The sequence below is a fragment of the Phasianus colchicus genome, chromosome 13 (assembly GCF_987193195.1).
Source record: "Phasianus colchicus chromosome 13, bPhaCol1.hap1.1, whole genome shotgun sequence".
Taxonomy (NCBI): Eukaryota; Metazoa; Chordata; class Aves; order Galliformes; family Phasianidae; genus Phasianus; species Phasianus colchicus.
The window spans coordinates 1,803,615-1,818,358 of NC_143448.1; the positions used below are offsets into that span (position 1 = coordinate 1,803,615).

General features: G+C 62.8%; 2 protein-coding genes across 4 annotated transcripts; one reads left to right on the forward strand and one right to left on the reverse strand.

Moving 5' to 3' along the window:
• Positions 1–154: 154 nt before the first annotated feature.
• On the reverse strand, positions 155–6,402 carry ST3GAL2 (ST3 beta-galactoside alpha-2,3-sialyltransferase 2). Of its 2 annotated transcripts, none has more exons than XM_031615158.2 (8): positions 6,252–6,402; positions 3,917–4,069; positions 3,400–3,807; positions 3,049–3,242; positions 2,579–2,758; positions 2,366–2,411; positions 2,121–2,240; positions 155–2,036 (listed from the first exon to the last, which is right to left on the reverse strand). In XM_031615158.2, the coding sequence occupies exons 2-8, from the start codon at positions 3,986–3,988 to the stop codon at positions 1,863–1,865; spliced, it is 1,194 nt and encodes a 397-aa protein (XP_031471018.2). In that variant the 5' UTR covers positions 3,989–4,069; positions 6,252–6,402; the 3' UTR covers positions 155–1,862. The 2 variants fall into 2 exon arrangements, with proteins under 2 accessions (XP_031471018.2, XP_031471019.2); XM_031615159.2 differs by having other exon boundaries at positions 6,270–6,394.
• A 750-nt stretch (positions 6,403–7,152) lies between these two features.
• FCSK (fucose kinase) lies at positions 7,153–14,739 on the forward strand. Of its 2 annotated transcripts, XM_031615456.2 has the most exons (23): positions 7,153–7,247; positions 7,322–7,476; positions 7,548–7,598; positions 7,678–7,803; positions 7,887–7,959; positions 8,374–8,471; positions 8,683–8,763; positions 8,878–8,997; positions 9,177–9,318; positions 9,509–9,636; positions 9,710–9,811; positions 10,015–10,185; positions 10,257–10,324; positions 10,484–10,851; positions 11,041–11,251; positions 11,335–11,501; positions 11,628–11,855; positions 12,033–12,176; positions 12,271–12,390; positions 12,462–12,649; positions 12,784–12,883; positions 13,425–13,648; positions 13,847–14,739. In XM_031615456.2, exons 1-23 carry the CDS (start codon positions 7,172–7,174, stop codon positions 13,961–13,963), a joined length of 3,258 nt encoding a protein of 1,085 aa, XP_031471316.2. In that variant the 5' UTR covers positions 7,153–7,171; the 3' UTR covers positions 13,964–14,739. The 2 variants fall into 2 exon arrangements, with proteins under 2 accessions (XP_031471316.2, XP_090005852.1); XM_090149726.1 differs by having other exon boundaries at positions 13,425–14,739.
• Positions 14,740–14,744: the final 5 nt, after the last annotated feature.

Consider the following 14,744-nt stretch of genomic DNA (forward strand, 5'->3'; position numbering starts at 1 on the left):
CTATGGTTACCCCTGCCATGCCAGGCTCAGCTTCCCATGAGGATGCTCCCGCAAAGTGCCACGGTCCTGGTGGAGATAGGAACTGCTGGTGCATCCCTACCACTGCCCGTGCCCCATGGCTGTCTGTGATCAGGAATGGAAGAACACAGAGCTGTCCAGATGCATGGTTTTTATTGACTTTAAAAAAAAAAACAAACAAAAAACCCAACCAAATTGTTTTAAGACAGTTGTGTGCAGAAATACCCATATCCGCAGAGGCTGTGGGGCCGCCTCACCCCACGACGGGGATTACCCAAAACCTCGGTTTCTTCCCCAAATCCAACACCCCCCCCTCCCCTCCCCAGTGCCCACAGCCTCTGCCTACACCTCCTCTATGTACAGTACAGTGGTGCTCGTCGGCGCAGTGCCCGCGGGCCGTGCAGCATGCTCTGCGCAGAAACAGGAGTGGTCGTGAGTCCTCGTGTTGGGACAGTTTAAATAATAATAACAACAACAATAATAATAATAAAAAGAGTCAGGGTGGGGTTGAGGGGGGAAGGAAATCAGCCGAAAAATCGTTATCGGGTGCTGCCGGTGGGCTCGGGATTGTCTGACCCGGAGTGGGAGAGGTGTGGGCACAGCCCAGTGCCAGGGGTGCCCGGGCAATGCTGACCCTCCCAGGAGGAAGGGGGGGCTGGGAATGCTGCTGTGTGCATCCTCACCCCCTGTGCTTGCAGGGCAGCGCAGCCGGCGGCAGATAGTCAAGGCACTCGTTGTTGCTTGTGGTTGTGTGATTTTTGTGGTTTTCTTCCCCCAGAAGAAGAAGGCAACGCCAACCCGAGGCGCTGGGAAGGTGTGGGCTGGGGCTCACGGTCGCACCGCCGCCTCGGGGGCTGCCGTGGGGCCCCCAGCAGCAGGCACAGCACAGACCTGGTATCTCACGACCGCAGGGAGAAACCTCAAAAAAGAAAACACTCCCAAAGCAGAGAAACGTAGAGAGAAGCCAAATAGAAAAGGGAAGTTTGCCCCCAAGCTCTGCGCGATCGTCCCTCGGTCACCGCTGCACCTTCCAGGACCTCACCCCCACTCCGAGCCACTGTCCCCCAACACCACGAGCTTTGGGATTGCAGCTCCTGGCCAGAGCTGTCTGTCTGTAGCAAAAGGGAAATAAGAAATGACCCCCCCGGCTGTGATTCACTCACCTGCTAAAGCTATCCTAACCTGCTCCTGTCCCCAAGGCGAAGGGGAGCCCACATGGTGAGGGATGGGCGCACACATCTGTGCCTTACCGCGCTGTCACCTCCACCAGGCGCTTGGCTTTCTCAGCTGCCTTTTGGCCCCCTCCCAAACCCCTCCCCAAAACAACATGGGGAGCATCTGACCGAGAGGACCATGAGAGTCCGGACCCCTTCCCGAGAGCCACAGAGGGATGGGAGAAGCAACAGTGGAGAAAACCTCCGACGGAAGGACAGAGCAGCAGCCACTTTGTGTCCTGCTGTTGGGGAGCTGGCCCGGCCTGCTGCCGATTGTCACCCTGCCCTCATCCCGGGTTCGAGCTCTTCCCAAAGTCGCCGGGTTTGGGGGCTTTTGTATGTTTTTTTGTTTGTTTGTTCTTGTTTTAAAAAGAGCAGCATTTGGTTTGACTGTAAGAGTTACAAGTCGGGCGCTCCCCCGGCCGGCTGGTCGCTGGCGGCGTCTACAAATCCTCGCTCGGCTGAAGCGGGTTCCTTAATACTAACAACATCGAGTCAAATCTCCCCAAACCACAAAAAGTCTGCCAAGAGCTCAGAGCCCCATCGGCTGCCGGCACCCAACAGCAGCCGGGGCAGCTCTGGCAGTGCCGGGGTTAGGAGCTGGAGGACACGCGGCCGCCCGGCCCTCAGTTAATTGCCCCGGTAGACCTCAATCCTGCTGGTTTTGGCCAGCATGTCGATGATGTGTGCCTCGAAGTCGGCGTCGTGCACCCCGGTCTTACGGAACTCGCCGGCGTAGCGGTTGTTCTCCCAGTAGTGATGCCAATTGCCCCGGCTGTCGGCGCCGAACCCGAAGACGTTCACCTGTAGGGTGAGGGTTGGCATCACGATCACCGCCAGCCTCTGTGTGATACGGGGCCGGGGCTGCATCCCCGCGCTGTCACCCACCTCGTCGCAGACGTGCAGGGCAAAGAAGAGCACCAGCATGCCGGTGGAGGGGTAGCGCCCGTGGTGCTCCGTCCAGCGGTCGTGGATGTACTTGAAGAAGGCAGGGTTGTAGATCTGCACCTGGAGCCGGGGGGTGGGGTGGAGGGAGGGATGCTGAGCGCTGCGTCTCCCTGGGGCTGCAGCCTGGCAGCACCGGGAGACGTGTGGGGTTAAGTGGGTGCTGAGGAGCACAGCGCTGCTCTCACCTTCTCCTTGTCCACACGCAGAAAAGGCTTCACGGGCGCATAGGTGCTGGAGGGAGGAAGCAGAGGGGTGGGTGGGCGCTGATGGCCGGGGCTATGTTAACCCAGGGATAGTGGAGATGGGGAGAAAGCCACCAAGCTACGGTTGTGACTTCACCAGTCCCAAAACAGCCCCCAGGGCGATGGCACCTCTATGCATGGCCATTGGCTACTTACAACCTGATCTGGCCAGTGGAGAGGGCGCTGGCGATCCAGAGCAGGTCCAAGGTCTTGAAGGGCACCAGCACGAAGCTGACGTTGGCAGGCAGGTTCTTGGCGCTCTCGGGGTACATGAAGTGGTGCGTGGTCCGGCTGCCCACGTCCCCCTCAAAGCCCACTGTGGGAGCCTGGTTCATCCTGGGGACAGAGAACCATAGAATGGCCTGAGTTGAAAAGGAGCACAGTGCTCATCCAGTTCCAACCCCCTGCTGTGTGCAGGTCACCAACCAGCAGCCCAGGCTGCCCAGAGCCACATCCAGCCTGGCCTTGAATGCCTGCAGGGATGGGGCATCCACAGCCTCCTTGGGCAACCTGTTCCAGTGCATCACCACCCTCTGGCGGAGCTGGGCACTGGCACACAGAGGGGACACACAGCCCCCCCGCCCAGATGCCGATGCACTGCTTGTGGAAGGGTTCCCTGCCCTCACCTCATGATGAAGTCGTGCCCATCGATCTCGTGCCCATAGCCGGAGCCGCGCAGGTTGCCCGAGTTGCCAACCACAGCGCAGCGCCGGCAGCGGTGTGGGTCCCGCCAGCGGTAAGGGTTCTCCCCTGGCACGATCTGGAAGAGCTTGCTCAGCACCTCCTGCGTGTTGTGGGACTTGAACTGGGGCTGCAGCATCTGCAGGGTGAGAAGGAGGGCGCTGGGGGTCCTTGCTGTGTGCATGGCAGCGGCGGCCGCCCCAGAACAGCCTGCAGCGTGGGGTGCCAGGGGCAACCTGGGCTCAGTGTGGCCGCGGCGTGATGACGGAGATCCCGCGGCATCACCCATCGCTCACCATCCACCACCGCTGCACGTCCGGCGGCAGCTCCATGTTCTCCTTGGTCCACACCGGGGACACAGCGCCGTCGTAGCGGCTGTCAAACCAGGCGGCGGCGGCGGCGGCGGCATCCTCGGGGCAGCGGCGGCACGCGCAGCCCTTGGGGTACGGCACGCCGTGGCTCAGCCGCCGCACGCCGGCGTAACCGGGCACCAGCTTCACCCGGTGGATGCCGCCCAACCCGCCTGGGTCCAGGTAGGCGATGCTGTGGTGGGAGTAGGTGAATAGCACCGACATGATGAAGATGAGGAGGAAGGCGGTGGAGAGGAAGCAGACGCGCAGCGAGCACTTCATGGTGGGCGGGCAGGCAGGCTCGGCGCCGCTCCCCGGGCATAGGGCTGGGGCGCGGGGTGGGCGCGGGGCTCCCTGTGGGGCGCAGAGCCTCCAGTCAGCGCGGTTGGGCACACAGCCCCCCGTGATGCTGTGCTGCCCGGGAGGTTTGGCACCGCCACGGGGTGGGTTGGAGCGTCCCTACCTGCCGGGCTGCAGCTTTCCATCCGCCTGGCTCGGGGGGCTCAGCCGTAGCTCCGCGTGCCGGTGGCCCCATGGGCTCGGGGAGCCGTCCCCTGCTGGTTCCGGGCTGCGGTGACACCCATCATCCTGTGCTGGGGACACGTCAGTGACTTTCCTGGAGCGGAAAGGAGGGGACGTAGGTTAAGGGACAGCAAAAGCGAAGAGCCACCGGGATTCTGTGCCAAAAACCCCGTCGCCCCCTGGGCTGCTCCCCACAAAACCTTCAAGGGCAACAAGCGCCCCGCAGCTCGGCACCTCTGGAAAACTGTGAGGGTGCTGGTGGTATCCTGCTCCAATTAGTCACCCACCATCACGTATCCATCTGCGTGGCAAGAGGAAGGAAACCAGAACATGGTGCACATCCTGCCTGCGCCGCTTGGCCAGCCTGCTGCCAGCAGTTCCCCAGTTGGAGCTGCGGGGGGGTCAGCACGCCTACATGGTGAGGGCACACGTCCTCACAAAGGTGTTTGCAATGGTTTAGGGTCAGAAGAGACCAGCCAGCTCAGCCAGCCCCAAGCCCTACACAGAGGGGACACCCACAGACACACAGCCCCATCCAGCCTGGATCCTCAGCACCTCCAGGTGCTCATCAGCTCCCTCAGGAGAGGGATAACAGCTCCTATCGGGTCAGGCTCCACCAAGCCACCAGGTTGGTGCCATGGGTTTGGGTCCCACGAATTCGCTGGGTCAGGTCTCACCAGGTTGGGTCCCAGTGACCCACCAGGTCAGGTCCTACAAACTCAGGTCCCACCACACCACCAACTTGGATACCATAGGGTTGGGTCCCACCAAGTAACGTGATCAGGTCCCACTAAGTGAAGTCCCACCAAGCCGCTGGGTTGGGTCCCATTGGGTTGGATTCTATCAATCAGTTTGGGCCTCCCAAGGTCAGGTGCCGTGGGGTTGAGTCCCACCAAGTAATTAGATCAGGTCCCACCAGGTTGGGTCCCAGTGAACCACCAGCTTTGGTCCTACCAGGTCGGGTCTTATAAGGTCAAGTTCCACCAAGCCACCAAATTGGGTACCATGGGGTTGGGTTCTACCAAGTCACCAGGTCAGGTCCTCCTGAGCCATCAGCTCAGGTCCCACCAGGTTGAGTCCTACTAGTTTTGGTCTCACCAAGCCACCAGCCTGGGTACCAGCAGGCTGGAGCCCACCAAACCACATCCTGCAGCCAAGCCTGAAAAAATCAGCAACCGCTCAGAGCTGGGGCTCAGCACCTCCAACTCCTCCTCCCCTCCATCTCCTCCTGGCCACCTTTCCATCTCACCCTCTCAGGCTGCCAACCCCGTGCCCAGCTCCTCAGTGGCAAGCCTGCTCCTGTTCCATCCACAGCGGATGCCTCACTGGGAAAATATGTGCAGGAGCACCAAGATGGGCACGCCAGCAGCCAGCCTGGGGGAGCACCGTGGGGGTGGAGGCGCACAGGGGGAGCAAAGCTGGCATCGCTGGGGAGGAGAGGGCTTTCTCCACGGAGAAAAAACGGGTCTGGGCCCTTTTTTCCATGGGGTTTCCGGCCGCCCCGTCGGCCTCGCTGCCCGGCGCTGAGGCTGGGAGCTTCCTCCAGACAGGCAGGAATTCGAGCTGTCGGAGAGCTTCTGGCCCGCGCCGCCAACATTCCGCTCCCAGCAGCCGGGCGGATCGCCCGGCCGCCTTCCCAGCGCGATACGTGCACAGCGGCCCCGTCCAACGCTGCCACCGCCGACCCCATTTTGGGCTGTTCGGCCGCTCCGGGAGCGTTCGCATGTTGTTAATTAGCTAGATTAGCGCCGCGAGCTCAGCTCCTTGCTGGGGCCACCCGGAGCAATGCCGTCCTGGCAGCGCGCGCTGCTTTCTGAGCGGGTTTGGGGGTTGCTGTGAAACCCCATTCCCACGTCAGCCAACCCAGTGCGAAAAACAGAGTTTCCTGTCTATGTATCCCAACGTATACACGTCCCCTGGCTGGGGTCACCCGGAAAGGCCGGGCCCCGCATTCCAGGGCCACCGCTGGCCCCGCGGCTTGCAGACCGAGAGGGCACCGTCGGCTGACACCGCCGTCCCCGTGACGCCGCTCCATGCCCACATCCCCCCGTCCCACCACCCCAACGGGGACACGGCGCACCGCCGCCCCTATTTCCCCCCGCTGCCCCAAACCCACGCACCCCCGGGGCTCCCTTTGGGCACCCCCATCCCGCACCCCCGGGGCTCGCTGCGCACCCACGCGCCCACCCCCGGTACCACCGCATCCTCCCGGCGCCCCGCGTCCCCCCGATCTCCCCCGATACCCCGTCCCCCTTCTCCCCCCCTCGGGGCCGTACCCGCCGCCTCCACCGCACCTCGCTCCGCTCCGGCCCGGCCCCACCGCCGGGAGCCTCCGGGCCCCTCCGCCGCCGCCGCCGCCGCCCCCCGCACCGCACCGCGCCGCGCCCTCCGCTCCGCTCCGCGCCGTGCGGGGCCGGGCCGTGCCGCGCCGTGAGGGGGGGTGGGCTCGGCAGGCTGGGAGATGTAGTCCGTGCGGGGTTGTGGGACTTGTAGGAGGAGAGCGGGGCCGCCGCGGGGGCAGCACGGCGGGGCCGGGTGCTCATCCCCGTGCCTTTCCCGCTCCACGGCCCCGTGCCCATCCCGGTACCCATCCCGATGCCCATCCCGGTGCCCATCCCGTACCCGTCCTGCTGCCCGCGGTACCCATGGGATGGTACCCATCCCGGCGGCTATCCTGCTGCCTATCTCCATGCCCATCCCCGTACCCATCTTCGTGCTCAGCGCCGTGCCCGTCCGATGCCCAGCCCCATGCCCACTCTGGTACCCATGCCCACATCCATCCCAGTGCTCAGCTCTGTGACCGCTCCGATGCCCACATCGATGCCCGCCCCCGTACCCATCCCCACGCCCCCCCGCTGCCCTGCCTCGTGCCCATCCCCGCACTCAGCCCCCTACCCATCCCGGTGCCCCGCTGCCTCCCCTCCCCCGCAGGCACAAAGCAGCCCCTGGGGCCAATCCCAGCGGGCACAGCCGCACTGCGGGGTGTCCGGGAGCCACGCGGCGGCAGAACCCCCCCCCTCCCCCACCGCACCCCCCGAGCCCCGCTCGTGGCCGCGCACGGAAACGGGGCGCTGCGCCTTTAAGGCTCCCTGCCGCGGTGCACGCCGGGAGCTGTAGTCCGGCGCACCGCTCTTCGAGCCGCCGGGCGGCGCGGCGGCGCACTACGACTCCCGTCAGCCCCCGCGGCGCCGCCATCATGGCGGCTGGCGTCGAGTGGACCGCGGTCGTCCTCACCTGCCGGCGGGGCGGCGGCGTGGCGGCTCTGCAGCGAGGCAGGCGGCGGGGCCGGGCGAGGGAGAGCGGGGCCGGGCGAGCCCCGCCTTCGAGCCGCCTTTCTCCTCCGCAGAGCTGGAGCTGCGGCGGCGGCGGGGGGCCCTGGGCCGGCGGCCCGTCCTCGTCCTGGCGCTGGAGGATCCGTGGGCCGGCGTGGGGAGCGGCGGCGCCACGCTGAACGCCGTGCTGGTGGCGGCCGAGCACCTGAGCGCCCGCGCGGGCTGCACGGTGAGGGCTGGGGATGGCGGCCCGACCCCCGCCCGCCGCCCCCCGGCCCCGCTGAGCGCCGTGCTCCGCAGGTGGTGAGCGCCGACGCGCTGAAGGAGGCCCGCGTCCTCATCCTGCACACGGTGCGGGCCGCGCGGCTGAGCCCCCGACCCTCGGCCCCGCACCGCCACCGGCGCCGCCTCACCCCGCCCGTCCCCGCAGGGCCGCGAGTTCTCCTTCGACGACTGCGGCCGGGCCTTCACCTGCCTGCCCGCCGAGCGACGCGGCGCCGCGGCCGAGGCGCCGGTGTGCAACCTGGACGGCCTGCTGGGCGTCGTCACGGAGCGGGTGGGTGGGCGAGCGGCGGGACCCCGGCACCCACGGCGTGTGGCCGAGCCCCGGCCCCGTCCTCACGGCCCTTCCTTCCCCAGCTCTGCGTGGGCTCCCCGCCGGGCGTGTGGGTCTGCAGCACTGACATGCTGCTCAGTGTGCCCTCCGTGCCAGGTGAGGGCCGCATCCCGCAGGCTGGCAGCAGCGCAGCCGGTTCGGCCTTGGCCACGTCCCCGATCGCAGCGGTGTGGCTGTGGGTGCTGTTGAGCGGGCTTCTGAGCCACCCACTGGGAGCTGGGAGGGCAGGGGGTGCCCGGTGTATGTAGTTTCATAGAATCACGGAATGGCCTGGGTTGAACAGGACCATAATGATCATTTCGTTCCAAGCCATGTTGGAACCCTAGTTCCAACTATGTGCAGGTCGCCAACCAGCAGACCAGGCTGCCCAGAGCCACGTCCAGCCTGGCCTTGAATGCCTCCAGGGATGGGGCATCCACGGCCTCCTTGGACAACCTGTTCCGGTGGCCCAGGCTGAGTGCTGCTGCAGTGCGTGGAGCTCAGGGCGCTGATCCCTGTCCCTATCTCCAGAGATTGACTGGGATGGCTTCCAAGGAGTCCGAGTGATTGCGGTGCCCGGCAGTCAGGCGTATGCGAGGAACCACGGGGTGTACCTTGTTGATGAGCAGGTCGGTAACAGCTCCCACATCCAAGCAGTGACACCAGCCTGGAGCCCCCCTTGGATGAGCAGGGGACTTGCAGTCACTTGGACTCGCAGTCCGTTCTGCTGTCCCTGGGGTCCCTGCCCCTATGGTCCTGTCAATGCATGGGTCCTGTCCCTGCTACGGCTGCTTGGCTTGGGGCAGCCTGAAGAGCTCATTGGAATCCTCTTGCTCCCAGGGCCTGGTGCGTGACATCATCTACAAAGGCACAGAAGCTCAGATCCAGCAGTGCGCAGGGCCCGATGGCACCGTCCCGCTGGTATGTCACTACCCACAGCTCTGCCAGCTCCATCCCTTCTGTCACCACGGCTGGGACCGTTCACCCCACTGAGGGATGGGACAGCACAGCCTCAGCCCTGCTGTGCCCTTGCAGGTCTGCGGGGTGGTTTTCTTCTCCTCGAGCGCCGCCGAGCAGCTTCTGGCCACCCATGTCATCCCTCCCTTGGATGCCTGCACCTACATGGGGCTGGACTCGGGGGCACCACCCATCCAGGTGACACCCTCCCTAGGGTGATGGGACCCCTCATCCTGTGGGTGCTGATGCTGGGTGTGCCTCTTTGTCCCTGTGCCGTCAGATTGGGTGCAGGAGGGCAGCACCCAGCAGTGGAGTGGGAGTTGGGGTGGCTGCACCAGGTGGCCCGGCAGCACCCAGGTTGTCCCTTCTGTCCCCAGCTCTCCCTTTTCTTTGACATCGTGCTGAGCATGGCGGGGGGGATGACGGAGGAGGATTTTGTGAAGGGTGGTGGTGATGCCAGCGTGAGGAGTGCCCGCTCTGTGCTCTGGACAGCTCTCCGTGCCTTCCCTCTGAGCATGGGTGAGCAATGCTGTGGAGGGCACCTGCAGGTGACCTGTCTCTGATTTTCAGCTCCCTCTGTGGGGAGAAATGTGGGGTCATGGTCCCCAGCTGCCTCTCAGGGAAGCAAGGAAGGGTGCTGGGGAGGCTGGCAGCATCTCCTTGCCCCGAGATTGTGGTCAGTGCTGACTGCTTTCCTGCCTCCCCACAGCCTGCATTCCTGATGCGTCCTATGACTACTTAACCACGGCTGCAAGCGACCACATCCGTAGCCTGACGCTCTTGCCCAGCTCCACCAGCCACCTTCACTTCTGCAAAACAGCCCATTCCCATGTGGACGTAGGTCTCTCCAGCCCCAGATTTGCTCACATGTTTTTCTGGGGGGTTACTCCATGTGCCCACCCCCCGGCAGCAACCCTTGCTCCTGGAGGATGGCTCCTCAGTCACCAACTGCCTGCTGGAAGGAGCCGTGCGGCTGGCGGCCGGCAGCGTCATCCAGCACTGTCACCTCCAGGTATGTGGGACCTGAAGGAGTTTGGTGTCACTGCTGTGACATTTGGGACACCTGCCTTTCGGATGGTGCTGGCTGTCACCTTCCCTGCTGTCAGTGCTGGAATGTCCCTTCCTGGAGGCTTTTGCTGGCCGCAGCATGTCTCCTGGCTGGGCTCTGATATGGGGCTGGCCATGCCATTCAGGATCCCACTGCTTCCTCTGCAGGGCCCTCTGGAGATTGGCCCTGGCTGCCTCCTCACGGGCCTCACCACAGGCTCCTCATCAGCGTTGCAGGGCTGTCCCCTGCGTGATGTGGTCCTGCAGGGCCACCATGTCCGTCTGCGTGACCTGTCCTGCCGCGTCTTCACGCTCACCGGCCGCCTCGATGACTGGCAGGTGCGGGGACAGCGAGGTGGCACGGGGCTCTGCAAAGCTGGGGTGTAACCACCCCCTATGTGTCTCCCCAGAGTCCTGCTGAAGAGGCCACCTACTTGAATGTCCCCTGGGCGGAGTTTTTTCATCGGACGGGCATACGGTAGGTACCGACATGCCTGGATGGAACAGGGGACCTGTTCCATTGGGGTACCCATAGCACCCCAGACCTCAGAGTCTGAAGTGGTGGCCACCCTTCCCTTCCTGCATCCCACCTTCCCTCGGTCCTTGGGGTGGTGATGATGGGCTCTCCGTCCACCAGCAAAGGGGACCTCTGGGATGCTGAGACACCGCAGAAAGACCGCTGCCTGCTGAGCGCCCGGCTCTTCCCAGTGCTGCACGCTTCCGAGGCGCTGGGGCTGGAGGATGTGCTGTGGCTGCTGGCCCCAGCAGCGTCGGGCGACCGGCTGGCACGTTGGCGAGCAGCCTGGCGCATGTCCTGGCAGGAGCTCTTGCCCTGCCTGGACAAGGCAGCTGAGCTGGGTGCTCGCCAGGACCTCTTCTTCCTGCAGGGCCAGCGCAAGGTGCGGCGTGTGCTGCTGGGCCGCCAGGACGGCAGCCTGCTACCGCTCATCCGCAGCGCTGTCTATGAGGGTTACCATGAGGCCTTGCTGGGCACTCTGGATGAGGGTAAGCTGGACAAATCTTACATCTCTGGGCTTTTTCGTGCTTGCTGTCCCCTTCAGTACCCCTGAGCCTGGCAAGAACTCGAGACCATCCAGGGCAGATGCAGGTTATGCATGTCCCTCTCCCCTGGAGCCAACTTCTTGCGGAAGTGGGCTGCTTCAGGTCACTCACAGCCTTCCCTTAATTTTCTAGTTGCCTCTACAGCTGATGATGCAGGCATCGCAGCCCGGGCTCTCGCCTGCATTGCCGACGTCCTGGGCTGCATGGCACATGGGGAAGGGGGCTTGCGGAGCGGACCTGCTGCCAACAGGGAGTGGGCTTTGGCTTTTGGGCGCCTGGAGAGCAGGGACATTGCTGGTGGGGTGCGGGAGCTGGCAACCGAGAGGCAGAAGTGGATGAGCAGGTGAGGCATGGAGCAGCAAACTGCAGCTGTCCATGCTGACCTAGGAGGCCGTGGCAGCGGGCTCAGCATCCCTCTTTTTGCAGTCCAGCCCTGCTGGTGAGAGCAGCTCGGCACTATGAAGGGGCCGCGCAGATCCTCATCCGGCAGGCGGTGATGTCCTCGTGCCAGTTTGTCACTGTGTGCCCGGCAGAGCTGCCACCCTTGGGGCACTGGGTGCAGGTGGCATGTCCAGCCCGCCTAGACCTCTCTGGTGAGCTTTTCCATCCCAAGGTGGGCTCAGAGCTGGTGGGGTGGAAGGGGGCAGATGATGACAGCTGGAGTGCTGTCTTGCCCCTATGGAGAAATGAGCCGTAGGGCTGATGGTGTGTCTTTGCAGGGGGCTGGAGCGACACTCCTCCCATCACATACGAGCACGGTGGGGCTGTGGTGGACGTGGCAGTGCTGGTGGATGGGTGCCGACCCATTGGTGCCCGGGTGCGGCGCATCGGTGAGCCGGAGCTGCGCCTGGCCAGCCTTGGTGGGACGCCGTGGGGTGAGGCGGCGGTGGAGCTGGTGTGCCACGAGCTGGGGCAGTTGGAGAATTACTGCCAGCCACATGCGCCAGGTGAGGGGTCAGTGGCTGCACACCCTGGTTTTGTGCCCTTGGTGTCCTGACCTTGTGATGGGTGCTAGATCCATGTCACCCCTAGAGCGATCTGTTCTGATCCTGTGTGTCCTCGTTGCTGGGTGATGGAGTAGGTAGTGCAGCAGGCATAGCTTTGCTTTTTCTTTCTTTTTCCAGGAGCCTTGCTCAAAGCTGCCTTCATATGCACGCAGATCGTGCAGTTCCCTTCGCAGAAGCCCTTGAGGGATCAGCTGATGGAGAACTTTGGGGGTGGCTTTGAGGTGCACACCTGGTCCAGGCTGCCCCACGGGTCTGGCCTCGGTCTGTCGGCAGGGAAGGGGCTGGGATATCTGTCCTTCTCCAAGCACCAAGATGCAGCATCCCCATTGCTGCCTTGACCCTGTGCTCCCTGCAGGCACCAGCAGCATCCTTGCAGGAGCAGTGATGGCAGCGCTGTACCGGGCGGCTGGGAAGGTTGCTGGCACCGAGTCCCTCATCCACGCCGTGCTGCATCTGGAGCAGAGGCTCACGACAGGTAGCAGCTGGAGAAAGCAGCTGTCATGGGGTGGGGGTCCGGGCACTGGCTGAGGATCCTGCGCACTGCAGGTGGCGGTTGGCAGGACCAGGTGGGTGGGCTGGTGCCTGGCATCAAGATCGGGAGGTCGGAGGCCCGGCTGCCACTCAGGGTGGAGGTGGAGGAGATCCTGGTGCCTGAAGGCTTTGCCCAGATCCTCAACAATCACTTGCTGCTGGTGTACACAGGGAAGACTCGCCTGGCTCGCAACCTGCTCCAGGTAACATGTGGGCTCTGGCCTCCGCTCCCCCTCAGTGCATTTCCCCTTGGGGCGAGACTGTGCCACTCAAGCCAGTGGTGATGGGGACACTTGTGGGCCAAGGTGCCCGTCTCCAACAGCCTGGCCTCTTGCAGGATGTGGTGAGGAACTGGTATGCCAGGCTGCCTTCCATTGTACAAAATGCCGACGCTCTGGTGAATAATGCTGAGGAGTGTGCCCGGGCCTTGAGGCAAGGTGTGAGCTCCCCTCCCTGCGCCAGGCTGTCCTTTCTAACAACTGAAGCAGCAAAATATCCCCCAGAGAGTATATGGGGACAAAAGCTAGGGCAGTGCAGGGTCCAACAGCTGGAGTAACCTTAGGCTTACCTGCATTTTATAGGCAACACCCCCAAATTGAGGCTTAAACTAAGATCTTGAGACGGGGGTACTGGAAGAGGCTCCTGTGGGGCACAATGAGTCTGTCTGATTTTCTTGAGTCGTCGGTGATGGGAGTGGGGGCCACAGGTAGCCTGTGAAGTGGATTCATTTGGGTTTTGTCTGCTGGGATGCAGAGGAGGGGAAGCTGGAGCATGAAAGCAAGCAAATTCTCACCCTGTGGAGGATTAAAAATGAACAGCAAAGCAACAGCGGGGATGGCTTGCTCAGCAGGCAGAGGATTGGGGTAGATGAGAAGGCAGAAGTGAGCTCAGGCTGAGCACGAGGCAGGACCAGGTTTCTGCCCGTTAGGAGAACCGGAGACAAATCTTTTCTTCTCTGTCACATCCTCTGTCCTGCAGGAAACCTGCCACTCATTGGCAAGTGTCTGGATGTCTACTGGCAGCAGAAGAAATGCATGGCCCCTGGGTGTGAGCCGCTGGCCGTTGGACGCATGATGGATGCTCTGCAGCCTTATGTCTATGGGCAGTGCTTGGCTGGGGCTGGTGGTGGTGGCTTCCTTTACGTCTTAACCAAACTCCCTCAGCAAAAAGAGACTTTGCACCAAATTCTTGCAAAAACGGAGGTGAGGTCTGTGCCTCCAGCTGGTACATTGGCCAAAAGTTGCTTGCAAAGCCCAGCGTTGCAGGTGGTTTGCAGAAGCCTACTTCATGCAGTGCAGGCACTAGAAGCATCCCTCCCCCCCCAACCACAAGTAGGACAAGCTTGTTTAGTGTGAGAGAGTCCCTTGCTGACTATTGCCCCATTAACTCTTTTTTTACAGGGCCTGGGCAACTTCAGCATTCACAGCATTGAAGTGGACACAGGAGGTTTCTCCATGGAAGTGGTGGGATGTGATCCTAACAGCAACACTCACCCTGGAGAGGACGTGGCCATGTGAAGGCCTTTAGCCCTCAGCCATTGCTGGGGGACATCTGGGAGAGAGGAGATGGCTGCCACCCAAACCAGGAAGATCCCCACATCTTAGCTCCCTGCTGCTGCAGCCAGGGCTGCTCATGGATTCTCCTTGCTGGGTGCTTCAGCCTCATGACACACTCAGTCCAGCTCTGCAGAACACAGCCAGGTCCCAGCAGCAGCCCAGCAGAGCTGGGGATGCCACTCGTGGAGCCTGGCAACTGGCTCCAGCAGGTGCTTTATGTTTTAATGTGGCCTTTATGTGCTGTTGCTGGGCCCCAAACCCACATAGACTGGAGCTGGGCAGGCCCATGGATGTACTGGAAAGGCAGGCTGCTAGGGGCACAGCTGGCCTCCAAGCAGAGTTGCGTTTGACCCTGTTCTCATGGTTCTCTGAAGGGAAAGGAATAGCATTTGTGATGCTGCTAAGCCTTTCTCCTCTTCCAGTAGCAGTGGCCCGTGCTGCCCTTCAGCATGCAATGCTCCATCACTGGATGTGGAATCACCTCCCCCTCCTGTGCTGAGAGGTTATTTCTGCAGTGAGTTACCAGTCCCTGCGGGCTCTTTGAATAAAAGAGCTTGTTCCCAGCATGCCTTTGTTCTCTGTCCCACTTCTTCCCTGTGAGCCTCCCAGGGGAGGTAAGGCAGACACACATAGCTCTGTGGTTTCCCAGTGTCACAGTGCTACCGCTGGATGCATCCGAGCCGAGTTGGCACCAGGTACTGGCACATGGGTGTTTGTGCTGTGCTGCTGCCAGCAAGAAGAG

Bases quoted from the DNA above. Each gene is read 5' to 3' on its own strand.
- ST3GAL2 (XM_031615158.2), bottom strand. From the start codon at position 3,988: ATGGGGCCACCGGCACGCGGAGCTACGGCTGAGCCCCCCGAGCCAGGC. The intron at 2,759-3,048 runs GTGAGGGCAGGG...CTCTGTCCCCAG, and splicing joins GGGCACGACTTCATCATGAG to GATGAACCAGGCTCCCACAG. The intron at 2,241-2,365 runs GTGAGAGCAGCG...CCCCGGCTCCAG, and splicing joins TGCGTGTGGACAAGGAGAAG to GTGCAGATCTACAACCCTGC.
- FCSK (XM_090149726.1), top strand. From the start codon at position 7,172: ATGGCGGCTGGCGTCGAGTGGACCGCGGTCGTCCTCACCTGCCGGCGG. The intron at 7,804-7,886 runs GTGGGTGGGCGA...TTCCTTCCCCAG, and splicing joins TGGGCGTCGTCACGGAGCGG to CTCTGCGTGGGCTCCCCGCC. The intron at 10,186-10,256 runs GTGCGGGGACAG...GTGTCTCCCCAG, and splicing joins GCCGCCTCGATGACTGGCAG to AGTCCTGCTGAAGAGGCCAC.